This window comes from Echeneis naucrates, chromosome 13 (assembly GCF_900963305.1).
Source record: "Echeneis naucrates chromosome 13, fEcheNa1.1, whole genome shotgun sequence".
Classification (NCBI taxonomy): domain Eukaryota; kingdom Metazoa; phylum Chordata; class Actinopteri; order Carangiformes; family Echeneidae; genus Echeneis; species Echeneis naucrates.
Window position 1 is genome coordinate 8,077,764 of NC_042523.1, and position 20,151 is coordinate 8,097,914.

The 20,151-nt window shown below is 38.2% G+C and overlaps 5 protein-coding genes across 8 annotated transcripts; 2 read left to right on the forward strand and 3 right to left on the reverse strand.

The window, feature by feature from the left end:
- Positions 1-2,365: 2,365 nt before the first annotated feature.
- On the reverse strand, positions 2,366-3,307 carry LOC115053269 (olfactory receptor 24-like). The gene has a single exon (XM_029517854.1). The coding sequence runs from the start codon at positions 3,305-3,307 to the stop codon at positions 2,366-2,368; it is 942 nt and encodes a 313-aa protein (XP_029373714.1).
- Positions 3,308-6,167: 2,860 nt separating this feature from the next.
- Positions 6,168-7,103, reverse strand: LOC115053078 (olfactory receptor 146-like). The gene has a single exon (XM_029517643.1). The coding sequence runs from the start codon at positions 7,101-7,103 to the stop codon at positions 6,168-6,170; it is 936 nt and encodes a 311-aa protein (XP_029373503.1).
- Positions 7,104-9,718: 2,615 nt separating this feature from the next.
- Positions 9,719-10,654, forward strand: LOC115052817 (olfactory receptor 52N4-like). Its single transcript, XM_029517174.1, has one exon. It carries the CDS (start codon positions 9,719-9,721, stop codon positions 10,652-10,654), a length of 936 nt encoding a protein of 311 aa, XP_029373034.1.
- A 2,023-nt stretch (positions 10,655-12,677) lies between these two features.
- On the reverse strand, positions 12,678-16,428 carry chrna10a (cholinergic receptor, nicotinic, alpha 10a). The gene is made up of 5 exons (XM_029517644.1): positions 16,368-16,428; positions 15,285-15,430; positions 14,655-14,809; positions 13,464-13,996; positions 12,678-13,369 (listed from the first exon to the last, which is right to left on the reverse strand). The coding sequence occupies exons 1-5, from the start codon at positions 16,426-16,428 to the stop codon at positions 12,678-12,680; spliced, it is 1,587 nt and encodes a 528-aa protein (XP_029373504.1).
- Positions 16,429-16,705: 277 nt separating this feature from the next.
- LOC115053200 (post-GPI attachment to proteins factor 2-like) lies at positions 16,706-19,970 on the forward strand. 4 transcript variants are annotated; one of them, XM_029517769.1, is made up of 6 exons: positions 16,706-16,833; positions 17,411-17,624; positions 17,893-18,142; positions 18,228-18,334; positions 18,425-18,533; positions 18,666-19,970. In XM_029517769.1, exons 2-6 carry the CDS (start codon positions 17,457-17,459, stop codon positions 18,794-18,796), a joined length of 765 nt encoding a protein of 254 aa, XP_029373629.1. In that variant the 5' UTR covers positions 16,706-16,833; positions 17,411-17,456; the 3' UTR covers positions 18,797-19,970. The 4 variants fall into 4 exon arrangements, with proteins under 4 accessions (XP_029373629.1, XP_029373626.1, XP_029373627.1 ...); XM_029517766.1 differs by lacking the exon at positions 16,706-16,833 and adding an exon at positions 16,973-17,094; XM_029517767.1 differs by lacking the exon at positions 16,706-16,833 and adding an exon at positions 17,016-17,083.
- Positions 19,971-20,151: the final 181 nt, after the last annotated feature.

A 20,151-nucleotide genomic window follows, 5' to 3' on the forward strand; every position in this document is an offset into this window, starting at 1 on the left:
GTAATTCAAGCGGATCATTTCTTGTATGTTATCTGATGGCACACACACACACACACACACACACACACACACACACACACACACAGAGGTTTTAGTTTATTTTTTGGCCCCCCGCCCTCCATGTTTCTAACCTAACATTGTGCAGTAGTTTTGAAAATATATAGGAACACCTCTAAAGCACATCATACGAAGAGACTACATAAGAATGGTATTACTTCCCACTTTACTTTCTGCAGGAAATGACATCTATTCAAAACTAATTTGCATCATCAGTTATGTTTCATGTGAACTATATTATCTATTAACGCAGTGAGGAAAAGCTGTTATTTAACATCTGGAAAACTGTAAAATCACGATAGTATCAGTTTGTTTTATTTGTTTTTTATGAAAATGTGTTTTTTTAAAACTTCTATCGTCTGCTACTTACTAAAGCATTATTCACCTTTTATCATTGTGTTCAGCCACTCTGTTAAGAGATGATGGTCCAGTTTAATGCAAAAAGAGTTCAAACTTACTTGTATTACTAAATATATAATTAAGATGCAAATATTGATGTGTACTCAAAACCAAAAGCTTTGCTGAACCAAAACACTGTTGTTGCCTAAACCTAACAATGTCAAATGAAAGAATTTGTTTAGAAATTAGCTTGTAGCTAAATCCTGTAAAGACGTCCGCACATGTATACAAACTAAATACTGGGGACCAAGGATGGGCTCACCAGTTTCACAAGTGGAAGTCCAGAACTTTGTAAGTCATCTATCTGCACCCTGAAGCCTGGGGTGAGGTAGATAAATGTTGTTCCTCATAAACGTGATAGCTGGGTTGGGTGTTGGTCCCACTATTTATTACTAACGTATAAACATTGCACTGATCCACTGTAAAAAAAAAAAAAAAAAATTTGATTTCCCAAATAATGTTTTTAGAAAGGTTTTAACATTTGTTATGTTAATTATTTGAATATTTTGACTCTGTTTGTGTTCTCTTCTTGGACAAAGTGACCTTGGTCCACAGTGCACACACAGTGATTGACACACTATCCCGCTGATTTTCCACAATGAAGCAATGCCATTTTTATCCGTCTCTAGTGCCAGCATCAGAGGGCAGCAATGTATCCCAATAACCCATCAAACTCCAAATGCTGCTGCTGGGCTTTTAGCATTATCTGACAGACTGTCACATATAATGTAGATTTTGAAATCCATGTTAAAGGTTTAGTGCTCACTTCTGTCAGGCTTCACAGTATATTTCTGAATTTCTACACAAACCACACTCTTTCTATGATTTGATTTTATATGATAATGATTTTTTAAGTGTACTGTTTTTGGTTTTTGGTTTTGTTTTGTTTTTTTTTTTTTGACTGCAGAGCCAGGTGTGCATGGTGTCCGTGGAAAGTGCAATGAACCAAAAGAATCACTGTATAATTTTAGAAAGAGTTGTGTAGTCATTCATTTGTGATTTTTATGTTGTGGCTCACAGCTAACCTGATGCGACAGATAGTTTAGCATCTAGAATGACTCAATGGAAATAGTATATAAAAGGCCAGACACAAGAAGTTTTGAAAGCTAGACAGATCTTTGAAAGTTAACATGAAATCAGAGGCACTCTTTGAAACACCACAGCATTGCAATCCCTTCTCCATGGTCTGAATAACTGTGGTTTGGCCACAAGAAAATAATTCAGTCTGATTTCCCTTGGCAGCATCTCACATACAGTTATGGAAATCTCGATTTCATTAATGCTGTTGTCTCAAGGAAATCAAAGAAAGGGTTTGCTTTATGTTTTGTAGTTTATTTTACAGTCCACACATTTGAAATGATCAAATTAGTGTTTAAACATTCACATAAAGAATACAGTTCATGCTGAATTACTACTGAGCAATACAGTCATTCACTCCATCCAGCTGCACCTAGAAGATGTTTATAGTCCCGTTCCTTCATTAAAAAGACTTCCAGTGATCATGTGAGGATAAACACAAATGAACATTAGCTAAAGATATGCAGCTTGTTCACAGGACATACACTGTAACCGACAAACACTGAGATGTGTAATAGCTCCTGTATTCTTCTCTGAGCTTTCAGTGACACAGAAAACTGAAATCTGAATTATTATTATTATTATTATTACAATGTACAGTGAAAAGATAAAACTCATCCACTCTATAACAACACAAATAAGTAGTATTATTAACCTTAAACTCCTTCAGTAGCTCCTGGTCTGCTCAGTGATCAGTCAGAACTTTGGCTGTGTGAGATATTCCACAGCATCTGTACTGGGTTAAGGTCTGAACTCTGATTGGGTAAAGTACCCAAAGATTTAAATCACATCCACATATAGACAGTTTATTGTGAACAAATTGTGAACAAAATTACTGCTCTGTTAAAGAGAGCTTTCTTTTTAGGAGCATCATTATGCTGTGCTTGACTTCTGCAGTTTTCAGTCCATATATAATCGGATCCAAAAAAGGAGGAAATACTAAAATTAACACACCAAGAGCTTTTCTCGTGGTTGAGGATATACTCTCAATCCGATGAGCAGTAAGTGTAACCGCAGTACTGATCTGTAAGATTAAGTAAACAACCAGATGTGTGCCACAGGTCTGAATGGCCTTTTTCCGGCCGTCTGTCTGATTTGTCATAACACATGTACGCAAAATCTGTGCGTATGTGTACATTATTATTAACAGTGAACCACCTTGACAAAAGATTATAGCAGCTACTCCATAATAGTTGTTCACGGCAGTGTCCTCACACACCAGTTTCAATAGCGATGGATTGTTACAGTACAGATCCACAATATTTGTCCTGCACATTTTAAATCGTACCAACAACAAAATCAGGATGAGAATCAATGACACATTTATGAGCCAGATCAAAGTAATTATGATGATTACATTATTTGGATTCATGATAGCATTGTATCTCAAAGGACAACATATAGCAATGTATCTGTCGTAAGACATGGCACTCAGGATCAGCAAGTTTCCTGTGCCATAAAAATGAATAAAAAAAGCTTGGGTTACACATGCAGGGTAGGAAATCATTTTGTTCCCTGTCACAATGAAGGATAAAAGCTGAGGATAAAAAGCTGTAGCCCCAATCGTGTCACTGATGGGCAAGTTGAGCAGCAGGAAATGCATGGGTTTACGAAGCTTTTTAACCGTAACAATCACTGTTAATAAAAGCAAATTACAAAATGCAATAATGATGTAGGCAAGGGTTCCAAGTACAAAGGCAGGATAAACTTGTGAGGAGCTTAAGTCCAATGTTGTCAGAGATAGTAGGATTTCCGATGATGCATTTGTATTCATAATTATGCAGTCTTATATCTTTCCCGCTAATATTGGAAAAAAGTTACTGAAACTGGTGTAGCGTCACCTGAAAGAGATGTTATTGTTCCCAATTTCAGATAAAGTGCTGTGCATTGATTCAAATGTGCCTCCAGTTCCTTACCTGTCGCAGTATGTTAGTTAATCCTCATCTGTACAGTGTGGAAGAGCCAAACGTTACCCTTTTATGGGCGTTGGGCCTGAACAAAAACAGAGCCCATGTGACAACAGAGCAGATTACATGATGGCAAACAAAGCTGCAGTAACGAGACCCTAACCTTAGCCCAATGCATGAGGCACATTTCCAACGTGGAGAATTTAAAAAAAGAGAATGGTAGTAACAGCTTTTTTAAAATATTTATAATTTATTTGCCTGTATTATAGCTGCCTAGCCCCTGGATTTATATACAAACATATGAAATAGCAGTCAAACTGTGTCTACTTTTGGCTTCTGCTGTAAAAAAAAATGATCTTGAGCCATTCCTTGTGCTCTTATTTGAAGTTAACACAAGACTCTTGTGCTACAGCTCTAGATTTATCGTGTTATTGTTGACTCTGAACGATCAGAGCATTTTAAACCCGAGTTTTTTAAAGAAAACTCAGCAGTCAAAGATAAGAAGTGATTTTAAAAAAGTCGGTTGCACCATATATTCAGTCACACAGCACCAAAACCTGTGAAAGTGAACGTGGACTCGGTCTCAAAAAAGAACCATCAGGGGCAACTCCACTAATTGTATTGAAGTCCACTGGAAAATACTTTTCATCTTATTCATTGCCAATCTGAAGCAGGACTGATTTAGATCAAGTAAACCTTGGTTTAATATATTAAGATGAAGAGCTTATTCTTTCAAAAAGCACAGCCAGCTAAATAAAAGCCATATTGAAACAACAGTTCAAATTAAATGATTGAAGGATAGTATATAGCAATGCATTTGTCATAAGCCAAGGCACAGCAAGTTTCCTGTATCATTAAAATGAATCAGCACACATGCTGGGTGGGCAATCACCTGCTTACAATCTCTACAGCAGTTAAACTGTGGTGTAAAAAAAAAAGACAGTTGAAAATGGCATGACGTGAAGTGAAATGATAATAATAATGACATTTTTTTTTTTTAAATACGTACATCTTGTTTTAACATTCAGAGACAGAGTGAAATGTTTAAACAGGTTCTCAACCAATTCTTCACTGCTTATCCACCACACAATACAGTCAGGCATAGGATGGATGCCTCTCTGTTACCAAAAGAGAAGAAATCAAACCGGTTCTTGATGTTTATTCTACACCAGTGTAAAGCAAAGTATTATGATGATGTGCATCATGATATTTTGCAATGAAATGTATGGAAAATCTCCAAGAGTCTCACATTAGTGGCGTCAAACACAAGTGAAACAAGTGTTCATTTCTGTAGACTAGATTTCATTTACTGGAGACCATGAAAACATAGTCATAGACTGTCATCAGAGTGGCCATATTTTTACTTTATTCAATTAAATGTTGATTAAGTTTAGTAAAGATATAAATACTCAATTCACTTATTTGTCACTCATTTGTTGTGAATGGGATGGGTTTTTCATATAGGCTGTGGTAGTTGTATTTATTTATTTAATCAGACAATGAAATGTCAGTTGGGACATATCAGTTTGTAAGTTGAAGTAAACAAAAGAGGGGGCATAATGTTAAAGAAATCACATGGTAATGAGATACTACTGCATTTCTTGTGCGACTTTACTCAAGGGAGTCCAAAAAAGTAATTATTTTTAATGAATGAGTTATTAGATGGTCATTTGTTTTGCTGCTGTTTGAGAGCTAATCGGGAAGGCCTCATTAGGAAGCTTGCCAGTATGTTGAGTAATGGCTGTTTATGTCCTGATGAAAGCACATTTTAATATACAAGTATCAAACTGCATTTGACTGCTTCATGTTGAAAAAGAAATGTCTTTGTCGTTTTCTTCTAGCTTCATAATCCATATAAAAATTAAACCAGGCATTGTAAAAAATATTTAGTTTTCAGATGACAGAATTTCATTCATGATACAATGAATTTTGTGACTAGGCTTTTTTCATTTACTTTCATTAAATGATTGAACAGTCTGTATCTTTAGATTTCAGATTTTATTAGTGAACCTCACTGCAAACAATATTTCTGCAGTCATGTGTGGAGAAACAAAGGCAAGAATTCAAACAGTTTCCAAAAACGTTTAAATGTTATTCGAATATTATATTTAAACAATTATCGACAGTGTAAACACAAAGAGACAGGAAGAGAAACACAGAGTAGGCACAAGCATAAATAATCAAATAACAGATTTTATGACTCTGGTGAGATGCAACTACTTTCATCTAACTAACTTCTACCGCTTTTCCATTTCCGGGTGGCTGGGCTGCTGGAGCCAATCCCAGCTCACACTGGCGAGGGGTGGGGTACACCCTGGACACGTCACCAGTCCATCACAGGGCCAACACACAACCACTCACACTCGCATTCACACCTACTGTCAATTTAGAGTCACCAGTTAACCCAAACATGATGTCTTTGGATGGTGGGAGGAAACCTACGTAGACACGGGGAGAACATGCAAACTCCACACAGAAAAGACCCAGGCCGGGAACTGAAGCTAAACAGCCTGGGTCTTTTCTCTTTTTTTTTTTAGATTTTCAAAGTTCGATTTTCTGCAATAAACAAAACAGTATGAAGTTATTTCAGTTCATGTTTAAGTTCAGGCCGTTATTATGATTCCAAACACTGTGAATGTTATTTCCAAAATAATGATTACACTGTCACAGTACTCCTGAAAAAGATCATGCTTATTCTTGCCAGTGTAAATCAAAGAGATGAAGGTCCTAAATAGATCCACTATTTTTTAGGACTCTCAGCAGTGTGTGTCTTACTTCTCTTGTATACAGCCCGTATACAATTGGATTTAGAAGTGGCGGTAAAAGGAATATTAGCATGCCCATTATCTTTTGCAAGTCGACTGAAACATTTTTGAATCTGTGAGATAAAATGGTGAAAGTTCCAGCAATCTCAAATATGATTAATATCAGCAGCTGTGCGACGCATGTGTTGACAGCTTTTGTCTTTGCATGATATCCCCTTGTAGCCACACACGCGATAATAATCTTCACATAGGAAAATGCCTGAACAGACACACTCAGAGTTTGCATAACTGCAGTGTTAAACAGTCCTATTACATTGTTGACCATTGTGTTTGCACATGTGAGCTTCAGTAGAGAGGGGTTATCACAAAACACATTCATAATAACAGATTTGCACCTTGGGAGCCTTGTCTGCAAAGAGAACAGTGATGCAATCAAGACAAAGTCAAGACCCCAAACTAGAGCAATAACAGAAATAACAAACTTGGGAGTCATAACAGAGTTATAGCGTAGAGGCATGCAGATGGCAACATAACGATCAAAAGACATGGCTGCAAGAATAAACAGAATCCCACCACCATACATGTGGAGCAAGAAGGCTTGTAAAACACAGAGAGGATAATAGACCTTATTCGTCTCTGTAATGATGTCTAAAAGTACTTTTGGTAACATTGCAGTGATACCAACCAGATCATTGAGTGGAAGACTGAGGAGGATGAAATACACTGGTTTGTGAAGGTTCTCCTTCAGAACAATCAGCAGGAGCAAAGTCAGGTTGCAAAAGATGGCAAAAAAATAAACTGTGACACCAAGAAAAAATATCAGATACTTTCCTCCTGGTGGAATAATAAATGGATCCAGGGTCAACTCAGAGAGGAACCCAAAAGATGTGTTTTCCATTTTCACTTTGATCAGTAAGCAGAGAAAGAGTCATAATTAGTTTCTCAGGCAGACAGTCACATGTCATTCACTACAGCAGAGCACGCTGAAGGATTGACATCTGCCTCGGCCACCCTGCTTTATTTAATGTCACTATAACCTGTTTGCGTCACTTTTTGCCCCTGGGATTGTCAATACCTTAGCAAAGATGAATGACATCGGGAGGACTTAAAGTAAAAGAAATATTTGAGTTCCTTGCCCTCACCTTTTATTAAAAAAACTAAATTATAGTGCCCTGCTGGAATTGGAGTCACACAATGTTTATTCACATATTGAGATCCTATTCAATGATATCAACCATTAAAACGACACATCTTTCACTTTTGTTTTTCTTTTTTTTTTATTGAATGAGCTAATGATGATCACTTTTGTATTATACAGAAGATAATTTCATACCAACCAGATTCAGATTACAACTATGCTGTAATGTTTTAGGTAGAAGGATTTTCTGCATCAGCAACTTTCTGACACGTATCATGGTCTCACTGAGGCAATCAAACAATCGATCAATGAAAAGAGGCTGAGCTTTTCGTAAAGCTTTTCCTTTCTGTTTTATAATACCAGGACTTTTATGATGGTGGAAGGGCTTTAAAACTAATTTAAAATCCTCAACCTCATCCTGGCTTCTGAGATCAGACTTCATTTAGAAAAATCAGATTTTCCTTTCATGCATTTCCACTCTATTGCATTAAGCCTCCAGTGATATTGCATAACAGCAGGAATACAAAAAGTAATCTTTTCCTGGAACTTTCTGAATAAAGGGCCACGATGATAATATTATATCACGGGACAGACTTCAAGTTGGCAGAATTACATCAGCTTTATTTTGCCAAAGCTAAATTATTAATGAGCCCCGCTGAGACTTACTGAATGATGTGTTATTAACTGTCTCACAATGCAATTAATCCCCGGACAATTAGTGAACCTCCAGATAAAGATGAGAATATTTGTGACTTGCTAATGAGAATGTGACATAAATAACACCCATGGGAGTGGGCCACCACTGTGGCCAGTGTGCTTGTGTTTGACATAACAACTTGTAAGCATTTGATTCCTTCACTTTAATCAAGCACATTACTCTTTAAAATGTTTAGCCAGCTTACGTTCACACTTCATTTTACAGTACTACATCTTTGTCCTTCAGTCATCTGCATTATTTAAAAAAAAAAAAAAACTATCCAAATTGAGAGATACCTTTTAACTAATCATTGTTATAATATTGTATTGTTGTTTGTTCTGCTGTTTTCCACAGTAAGTGTAACTTTATACATACATTATCTGTGTATATGTCCAGCACATACGCACACGTGTGTCCGTCTATATATGTATATATGTAAAGAGAGAGAGAGAAGAAAAATACTAATTGTTTAACCAAAGTGGTCACGTCAGGCCTTTGGGATCAAGGCCATTAAATTATGAACAAACACAAAAGGGCAGTTCATCACCTCACCCTTGAGAAATGGACATGCCGGACCCTTGAGTGGTTTGTTAATTGATTTGTTCTTCTAATTGTTTTCTGTGGTCTCTCTGTGAAACACCTCACAACAGCAATCTCAATTCAAATAATCTGATTCAGTGATTCAGTTATTAGTGCCCATTCCATCACACCAGATAACATACAGTTTGCAGTCACGGGCATTGGATGAGCCGCTGACATTTTATGTACATATATTTCTGTACATAAAACTGTTCAACATTACTGTATAACACTTAAGAATTTTTGCGTTTTAGTGATTTTAGTCTTGCAATTTAATAGAAACTAAAATAAAAAGGTTAAATTGTATTTGAATGCTTTGCCTCTGAGGTAATTATTTGAGTTTCATTCTAACCTCGTTTGACTGGCATGTTTGCACTCACAAGCATTTTGTTCTGAATACCTGCACTCTTGTTTATTCATACAGTTAAGTCATCCAGATAGAATTGTCCTGTTGATGAGAGAAGTCAGAGAAAAACAAGCTACAGGAACTCCAATTTTTACAGTGGAGCTAAAAGCTAAAGCTCTTGTCTGTGAAACGCGTGTCTGAAGGTGACATAACAAAATACGAGTCCAGAAGCTTAACCTTTGTTTAATAAAACACTTTTGCTCCAATGAGAGTGCGAGCGAGCTGATGTCATGTTATTCAGGCAGGAGATAAAAGAGATCAGGGTGCAGAAGGTCCAGATTTCCTCCTCCACAGGCAATGGAGTATCTCCTGTTGGAGCAAATTCTTTGTTCAGTAGTTCCAGCATACAACACTGACTTTTTGAGTTTTGTGAACATTGCTGGATATTGTGTATTTACAGGTTAATCCCTTTTAACGTCTCTTTAATGTGCATATCCCCAGTACTCTGCATGTTTATGGTGCATTTTATGTTTATCATGTAATCATCTATCCTGCAGCAGAATACGTTGCTGCTCTGATGTTTAGTTGTATCGCTAAAGGGGTAAAAGGCTTGAATTAATCGTTTCAAAGTAAGCATTGTCTTTACACATACACATAATATTAATTCACTAGATTTTTTTTTCCCCCACCAGTATGACCAGTGAAGCATCTTATAATATTTTCTCTTTCAGGTTGTCCATCACGTTAAACACGATGGAAAGAAACGTAACAATTTCAAGTGATATGTTGGAGATCCAGGGTTTTGACTTATCTCCAGAGTCCACGTACCCGCTGTTTTTCTTATTGCTGTTTGTTTACGTTTCCCTGCTGTTTTCTAACATCGCTGTTCTCCTGCTGATCATCACTGAGAAGAGCTTGCACCAGCCAATGTACATCCTCTTTTGTAACCTGTCTGTCAATGATCTGATAGGGAATACAGTCCTGCTGCCTCAGCTGATGACTCACATCATTTCAACTGAACGTTTCATCACCTACAATCAGTGTGTAATTCAAGCCTTTCACAGCCACACGTTCGGCTCGGCTTCGCACATGATTCTCATCATTATGGCCATTGACAGATATGTGGCCATATGTCACCCTTTACGATACAGCTCCATTATGACTACTAAAGCTGTGATTGGGCTGTCAGCATCTGCATGGGGAGTGTCAATAGTGCTTGTGTCTGTTTTGATCGGTCTTACAGTGAGATTGTCTCGTTGTAGATCAGTTGTACAAAATGCTTATTGTGACAATGCATCTCTGTTCAAACTTTCTTGTGAAGATGTGTCCATCAACAACATCTACGGACTCTTTTTCACCGTGCTTCTGTTTAGTTGCTCAGTTGGAGGCATGACGGTCACCTACCTGAGAATAGCTCTAATCTGCTGGATCAAAAAAAGCAAAGAGCTGAATAACAGAGCACTGCAGACCTGTGCCAGCCACCTTGTGCTTTATCTCATCATGCTTTGGTCAGGGTTTTTAACCATCATATTGCATCGTTTCCCAAGTTACCCAGATTTAAGGAAGATTGCATATATTTTATTTCATGTTATCCCTGCTAATTTAAATCCAATCATTTACGGAATGCAAACAAGATCATTAAGGGATAAAATTATCCAGATATTGCAAAGAAAAGTGACTCCAACTTAATGCCTCTTGTTTATAGATAAATTAAATGACGCTGTTTTCTGACTTGCAAGTCAAATTTCTAAAATAAGCACAGGAGAGTGACAGAGAGTAGTGAGTGTCAAAGCTTGTTTCTTCATTGTCCGATGCTAGAAGTCCACTACAGGCTGTCCACTAACTTCTTCTGTCTCAATGCCAGAGCAGCATCAGTGATGCTATGGATTCTTTTAATACTTTTAATTATTACAGAATCCATCTTTATTTCTGAGCTAAAATCACACCAGCATTGGTGTATTTGGATGAAGCTGTCAATGCTGTTTCATTATGTATATGTATAACTGTATTTGCTGTTACTATAATACAATGCATTCAGTTATATTGTACACTGTTTTAAAATACCCCAAACTAGTAGCCTTTGACTAGTAGCCTTTATTGTTAAAGACATAGAGATTTAAGTTTGTCATTGTGTTCCTGTCTGAATATTTATAAGATCTGTGACTTCAATAAAAAAAAAAAAAAAAAAAAAAAAGGTCACCAGTAACAGTTCACTTAATAGTGGAGCATCATTTACTATTAGCTCTGACTCAAGTTATATAATTAATCACAGAATTGTTAGCTCAGTTCTCCTTTATTGTAGTGACTCCATTTTTACTAATGGGCCTAAATGACAGTTAAATGAATGTACTGAAATTAAATTATACTTGTGGTTGCTGCAGTGAGGAAACTTTTCTATTAGATAGTCTGCAGATCCCAGATTAAGTCCCTGGCATCATGTCCATCTGAAAAGAGGTTCTATTCATGTCTTTTATTTTCAATTCAACAGTGATTGAAAACCCAGTTCTGCTGATTAAGCATTCAATCTGTTTCAGATTAAAGAGGTGCGGCCCATTTTGCATCATGAAGACCAAGGATAATACACATTAAGAGAGAAGCAAATGGTTGTAATCCAGGGGATTTAACAGATAATCCTTGTGAGTTACACTGACACTGGTTTTCTCATAATCTGAGCTCACACGCAGAACCTTTCCTGCTTGTATTTTGTATTAAGTATTGGGAAAATTTGCATCATTGTCACTTTTACTTTTTGTTTTAATAGTAAAATTACATTTTACAGTTACAATTATTACCTCACACTCATACTAATATATGTACCTGCTGAATTTCATATATGTATATGAACATCATATATCCAAGCACATATGTTGAAAAGGCATATGATTAAATACTAAATTTAATACGAAACCTGTACAAAACCTGGAATAATTACACAACAGAGAGACAGGCACGGTTCAAATTTTAAAAACCTTATGTACAGTAAGCATATAGAATTTCAAATGTAATTGTTATACATGTAATAAACTTTTATATATACATGTGTTTTTGTTAACATGCAAACCTCCAACTTGTTAGTGTTAAAGAAATCACCGGAGACATTTTTAATATGCTGTACATATACAAACTTTATTGTATAGTTGATATATGTTATAAATATATACCTTCAGATACCCAGATGCATTTGCGTGTGTTGCGATACAGTAGGTGAAAAATTGCTCTTTATAGCAGAACATTTGAAAAAAATATTGTCCCCCTGAGAGACCTCAGTTTCACTCTTCAGGACATCATCGATAACAAAAGTGTATGCTTGGCGTTATTTGTTTCATTACCGTCTTTTTGTACTACACCTTTTAAAATAATTCATTCGTAAATGGTGGACATTCGCTTTTAACTCTGCCAAAGTGTTTGTGTTGATTTGACAACAGATTTGCTATTTCTTTTCTGAGATAAATCATTTTCACATAACATCAGAACAAAAGTAGGGGAATGCAAATTGCCAGCGACAAAACCTATAAACAAATAAACAATGAAATATGCAATTCTACTATGGTAGGGTGGATGATGACGCAGTCTTCAGATTCAACTACTCCTACGAGGTTTGGAAATCTAAATCTTCACTGGTAAGATACAGTGGTTAATGAATCAACACTACCCTGTAACGAACTTTGTCTTTCACCAATTAACACTGTCGACCTTTCCAACAGTTGTGAAGTTAGATGGCTTTGCCCATTATGAGCAGACTCATGAAAAACACCATGATGAAAAATATCCACATGAAGAAGCGATCTAAAACTTTGGCTACCTTCTTCCACTCCCCAGTCCTTTTTTGTGTTGCCCTCTGATCTCTGTAACAGTTGGCTATATACTCAATGTTACGCAGCAGCTGCCACTCACTGCTTGGACTGATGCAGGACACCTCTCTGTCTTTTCTTTCTCCATCGCTCACACCTCCCTTCCTGCATCGCCCCTGACCCCCCGAATCGCCGCAGTCCATGCTCAGGAAAATGCCATTTTTCCAAGTGGCGTAGTTGTTAGTAGGATTCTTCCCCATTGAGCCTATTGGACTCATCATCTGATCCATGTCCTCCCTCTCCTCTGCTGTCATCGTCTCCTGTCCTCTGTCCATTTTGAAGACACAGTCCTCTCGGCCCGGTCCTGCTTGACCATTCATGGTGCAGTTGGCGTCCTTTACAAGTTTAGGCTCCTGTTTGTCCAGCTGCGGCGACATGCAGTTTTCCCCAACTTCATAAACAAAGCACATTCTGGCCATGTACTGCAAAATGACTATCTTGGCCCACTTGGGAACAGGCTTAGCGTCCGGACCACAGTGGTGTATGTTCATGATGAAGATGGTCAAGGCAGTGGAGGCTGTGATCATTGTCATGGTTGCAATGTAATATTTTCCTGTGGAAGATAATAAGGTAAAAAAAATCAACATTGAATTGTAACTTAAAGTTATGACACAGTTGAAGCTTTGACCCTTATATATTGTTCCTACCAATAAGGGGAACGTTCTCAGACGGTGGCATTATCTCTGCAACCAACAACTGAAACACAGTGAGGGCCAACATCACAGTGACTCCCAAAGACACCTTCTCTCCAGAGTCGGCAGGCAGGTAGAAGCCCAGTGGAGCCAGAAAAGAGATCATCACACATGGTATGAGCAAGTTAAAGACATAAAAGGAAGCTCTTCTCTTGAGTTTCAGTGTGTAGGTCACATCTGGGTAAGGGTCAGCACAGCAACCGTACAGAATAATGTTCCTCTTAGCCGGCATGCCCAACACTTCCCACTCCACATTTTCCACCAGGTCAGCAAGGTCAGCGCTTTCCATGGCATTCAGGATATCCAGCTGGTTTCCATTGTAGGTCCAGGAGCCATAGGTGAACCTGCATTGCTGAGCATCAAAGGGGAAGTACGACACATCCACTTTGCAAGAGCTCTTGGTGATTGCTGGGGAATCCCACATTATCTGGCCATCCTGTCGAATCACCACATTGGTGTCCATTGGGCCAGTGAAATGATCGTCTGCACTGAAACACAAAGAAAACTCGTCTAGACAAAAAAAATTAGCAGAGATTTATTCACGTTCATGCCAAAAGGTGATTAGGATATTGATACTTATAACAACTGCAGCTGTTTCCTGGAGAAGTTTGGAATGAGCGGATGATTTTAGTGGGAAACTTGATCAGTGTACTAAGGCACAAGTACACCAACTGAGGGGAGAGTCAACACATGTTGGAGAGTTGTACTCAATCCTCAGTGTTGTGTCTGCATTTTACACCTTTCAGATATGAAAATTCAATCTGACTGTGTGTCAGTGTGTGCTGAGCCAACATGTTAATTGTTTTTATGGTTTTTCTAACCCCTCTAATGTCATCAAAGGCCTCTCTGGGACTTCTTACCCCCCAATTATATTCACCTAATCAGGCAGCACTGCCAGCCTCCTGTGATGCTGCACTTTGATATATGTACTTATGGTTTCCTATGTGTGCATTTATGAATATTGTTTTGTTGTGTGCTGGACTAAGGCTTTAGTCATATCACAGGTGTTTAAAAAGCAGACAGAGGCCTGGACACTCCCATGAATAATGACTTCAAAGACTGTTCAGCCTGTGCCTTGTACACTGGTCAACCACAGCCACAGTAGGATAACAATTGAATGATTAACCCAACACCAGTCCGACCTACTTGTTATATAGGACTATATCGGGTCTCCATACATAACTACTAGGTATACGGATGGTATCGAGTCCATCATAATCATCCTTATTCCATTTGAGGTGTGCGTCAACCCACACTTGCCGTATCCATAAATACGCGGTCAAAATTTGGTTTCGCTCATCCTGTAAAACATTTAAATGTATACAAAGTAAACAGAAACACGTGTAAGGGGACGGCAGAAATGTGAAACATCAAAATAGCATCCCTTAACCAACGCTCTTCTGCGGGTGTCAGCACGAGGACTGAAACTAATATCATTGGTAAATCTGTTCAGAATTTTTTTGAGCTAAGAATTTATTGTTCAGTCCATGATATGTCCAAATTTGTGAAGCGAAACACTACAGATAAAGTCTTCTAAGTGACAGCTTTGAATACCTTGTTTTGTTGAACCAGAAGACAAGCTGACCTTAGCTGACTATCTATCTGACTTGGCAAGTTAGGGGATAAATGTTTTCACATTTTTTGATTTTCACTATCATGCATTATAACCAATGGCAGCTTGGCAGAGTGATTAATCAATAAATTGACCAGTTGTTTCAGTTCCTAACCAACCAGTTAATCTTAATTTAAAATCTTGTGCACACTGTGGTATTTTACCATGTCGATAATTTGTGACAGTGTAACTTGCAGGGTCACATTCAGGATGGTGTTTGTGTCCTCCACTGGCCTCAGCGCACTGGTGTAGTTCGTAAATAAATCATTCAGGAGCTTCTGTGCATATTTCCCATGAGCACACCGACAGGCTAAGATGGGGAGAGAAACAGCCTTGTCACTACACATTTCACCCGACATAAATCTTTTTCTCAATCTAGTCATTATCATTTCTTTATTTAAATGTTTTTAGGCTGATCTTAGTAACTTTCAAAGCAAATTCAGTGCAGAGGTGGGAAGAAAGGGAGAACATCTGTTGTATGACAGATGGTGGAAAGGGGCAAAGGTTGATGCCAGGTTAGATTGCCCTTCTCAAAAGCGCGAGAAAGAGATCAAGCAAATCTGATGTGATATACCACCAACAATTGGTTCTGTTCAGCCTTTGTATATGAAGTGCAGCACGTGTCGACTGAACTCTTAATCCACTGGACACAGAGCATGTGAATCAAAATGAGCCTATATAGGGATATTAAACATTGGTGTACTGTGAGAACAGTAAAGTGAGAAGTTATTTTTTTATTTTTTTATTTTTTTTAAAAGGACACAATAAATTGAATTTTAGCAGAGCGTTACATTTTTTTAAATAATGCAGTTAAATTCTGTATCCAAGTTCAAATTAACAGGAAACTTTGGATAAAATGTGAGAATTATTTTTAAAAATAGAAAAAGTGTTGTTTTGTTTGTTTTTTTTGTTTTTTTACTGGGGCTTTCTTCCTTTGTCAGCATTGGATTTGGGCTAGCCAGATGTTAACCCTGAGCTGGATACAAAGAAGGTCTATGGGATTATGATGATGGTAAAATCAACTGGCTGCAGATTGACCCTAACCCTGCAGATTCTGGATAACATGACAGGGAAACGAAAAGAAAAAGAAATTATAGATGACCCTATGAAAATCTTTTGCATTTAATAAAATGCAAGAAAATGTTTACGCAAGTATTTTCTAAATCGTCTAGTCGTCTTTGCCGGCACAGAAAATACCCTATTTCAAACAGACATTTTAACTCAAGATAAACTAAAAAGAAACTTACGTGTCAAAATACCGACAAACAGAAGCAACCAAAATAAAGTTTGGATTCTCCGTCGTTTCATCCTGCTGAAACAAAATTTCCAAGTTATTATCGAAAGACCATTTGAGCTGCTCTGTGCCAAACAAATTTAATTCACAAAAAAATGTAATCAAGAACATAAAAGTAAAAAAAAAAATACAGAAAGTTGGCCGATGGCAAGAATCAGTCATGCGTCAGTGATCTCGTCCTGCGCGAATACACAGATGAATCTGGAAGAGGAAAGAGAGAGGCGGGGCAGCGGATTGACAGAATGAACATGACCTGATACAACCACGACATTTTAACCCCAAGCACACACCGTGCTCACAAACAGCTGTAAAATGCAGTCGTTTGTCATTTTATGGAAAAGAAAAACGTGAAAAATGAAACGGCTCCTTATTTGTTTCTCTGCTTCAGCACCACGGAGAGCTCTCAGCCTCGTCCGACGGTAAACTCAGCTGTTTGAGCTTTTTACGTTAAAACACACATTTTCATTTTGCGTTTTGCCCCAACGTCATCAGGTCAACGTCAGTGCGACGCACAGACGTCGCTTGCAGTCGTCATCCTCTCTCCATCTCTTCCGGATGCTGCCGCTCTGCACTGCGTTTCCTTCCACTTTCTGTTGCATATGGTGAAGTCACGTCTGCAGGCCCGGCAACACCTACTGCGGAGATCTGAGCGCTAGCGGACAGAGAAATGTCAGAGAAATGTGAGGTTCCGCGGTGATCCCCAGCTCGCTTTAAATGAGCCCTCCCTGTCGATGGTTTCTGGAATAATGAGATCCATCCTGCAGCCTGATAAAGTGGATGTTAGCTTTAGAACCTACAGAGCCTGATGCGTGTAGTTTCGGCAGCTGTTTTACTTTGTTCATTTTTCAGACCTCAGATGTCCAGCAGCCGCTATAGATGTATCAATGCAAATGTATGACAGACAAATAGTTCACATGCTAGCTGTGTGATTCATGACATGTTCACTGATGAGCAATTCTATCTCCAGTAACCTATCGTTTTTATCTCTCCACGCAGGACGCAGATGTTTTAGATCAGGCTATCGTCACCGTTTCAGACAGAGATGCTGCAAGGCTCAAGCATCCTGGGTCATGACAGGCCCCCGGTCATCAGGATATCATTCCCAGCCTGTGTTCTGTCTACTGTGTGCCTCCCGCTGCTTGGCCTGATAACTTGTGTCCTCATATCCTCCGTTTTTCATTTTGAGGACTCTACTGGTACACATTGCCAGGTAATGCTTTTGTTTGGAAAATGTAGCCAACCATGTTTTTCTCACCTCAATGTTAACAACATAGTACAAATCCTGTACATGTAGTGTCGTTAGTGCTGTAATAGCATTGTTTTATGTTTGTTTTGGGTTTTTTTTCTTTTTCTTTTTCTTTTTTTTGTCCGTTGGCTTTTAGTCGTTTTTGTTTGTCTCTTTTTTCTTCTTGCGTTCCACACGGTCTTGGTTTGCCTCTTTTATGGTACCAAAACTATCATCATTTGCGTATATCCAGGTTCCTAATTACCTGCCGTCCATCAGTGCCTCAATAAGCCTAAGTCCTGAATGCCACATATGGCGGTTCTGCATTGGACTGCACTCAGCCCCGAGGTTCCTGGTTGCATTCACCTATTTCAAGTTTTACAAGGCGCGTTTTTCTTCAAAGTTTCCTGAGAATCCGCTCAGCTGCTTGAACCTGGCCTTTTCAGTTTTTGAAAATCTTGGCCTATTGCTCCTCACCTACGTTTCATCCAGTGAAACATATTGTGAGTAAACTGTGAGACAATTTCAGTTACATTTTACTGGTCATTTTTAGGTGATTCATAATTTTTTTTTTTTTTTTGCTCCTAGTTGTCCACAAGGAAGGCTTTGCCCTGTTCATCATCAGCTCCGTCATCTACATGCTGATAACCTGCCGTTTGTGGAAGTCCATTAAGAAATATTCACTGAGCCCTGAGGTGAAGTAACTGAAACTGAAATGGACAGATGCAACAACCGTCTGCTTCATTTGCGGTATAACAATCTAACTCTGTAATGTTGGTTTTTAGATCGCCAAGTCTCATCACTGGAAAGTGCGAATTTTACTTTTTGAAATTGCTTTTCTTGCTTTTGCTGGATTCTTTTATTGGAAACACAACGTGTACTGTCAATCAGGGAGTAAGTATTGAATTTGTTTGGAAAAGGCTGTGGAATTGTAAACATTGATGATTTTTTTCAAGAATGTGAAATCCAGCTACATACAAATATATACAAATACATGCCATATCTCACTCTTTCTTCATCCCTTAGGTTATACACTTTTTGCTCTATTTGAGTATCTCGTCGTCTTCGCCAACATGGCCTTCCATCTCACAGCTGCATGGGACTTCAAGAGCCAGGAAGTCATGGTGATATCATCCTCTGAAGATAAAAACTTCTGACTAGAAACTGGCCGACAAAGAACTGAATATACAACTCCTCACCCACCTGACAACAACCTTAATCTCGCTCAAGAGGAAGAGTTGGATGAAGGTCTTTTCCATATCTTTCAATGATAATGGCACTCAAGCCCTTTGAATGTGAAGGTGTCAGACAAGTATGAGCAGGATTTGCACGTATACCTTTTGGTGTATGTGTCTCATTCATAGATGCCTTCACCAATATTCTGTTATTTAATGTGCTCTTTTAACTTTTGTATAATGTACAGCATACTTGGTTATACTGTAGATGTGCTGAAGTAAAATCAACATTCTGAAAATTGTGCTTTGCTTGCTTCAAGCTTTCTGAACTTTGACAGTTGTGTCTTTGTGTCCACAAATCCCATAATACCTCAAATGGATTGATTAGGACCACTTCTGAGACCAGACCTTGGTCATTCTTGGAATTAAATTTTCATCCGTATTTCAGATTTGCCTAAAATTCTAATCCAAATGTGAATATTCTGTACTACATGCGACCTCAAGGCCTTGTTGTTAATCTGCAGTAGATATTATGATCACACGCTGCTTACTTAACTGTGACCCAAATGCTAATGCTACAGGATGAAAACCCACGCATCCAGATAAATGCTTTTCCAGGGATGCTGAATACTGACATCCCTTTCCATTTCAGTGAAAGATAAAATACCACAAAATTCAACTGAGTAGGTGTGATCACACACACGCACATACGCTCGTCCAGGCTCGCACAGACATCTCTTTAGTGAAATCACATATGTCGCACTACTAAGTGGAACAAACACAAATCAGGCAGCACTGCAGCATAATTGTTATGCCCTACAATAAGAAGGTCGCAAGTTTGATTCCCGGGCCTGGGGCCTTTCTGAGGGGAGTTTGCATGTTCTCGACGCGCCTGCGTGGGTTTCCTCCAGGTATTCCAGTTTCCCCCCACGTCACCCCACCGAATGAACAAACACTGTGTCATGTTCATGTCTTCATCTTATGATATATTATTACATTACTGTTATATTTAAACATCACTGTGTAGTAATCCCATTCAGAGACCATAACACGCTTCACTGCCCCCCCATCTAATCCTGATGATGCAAATTCAAGCAATAAGTCTAATTTGAAAAGCATGATAAATTGTACTAATTTGCAACAAAAGCCATCTCATCTGTGCATTAAATTAATTATATGTTGAGACTGAATAAAAAATGGAAACAACAAGATTTCATGGCAAATTTTATTTTTGTGTCACATCACAAAAGAAGTTGTTTTGCGTTATGTTTTCAAAAAGAACATGTTTAGACTTTCTCTTTATAATTTCATTCTTTATGAGCTGCAGGGTGGTCGGA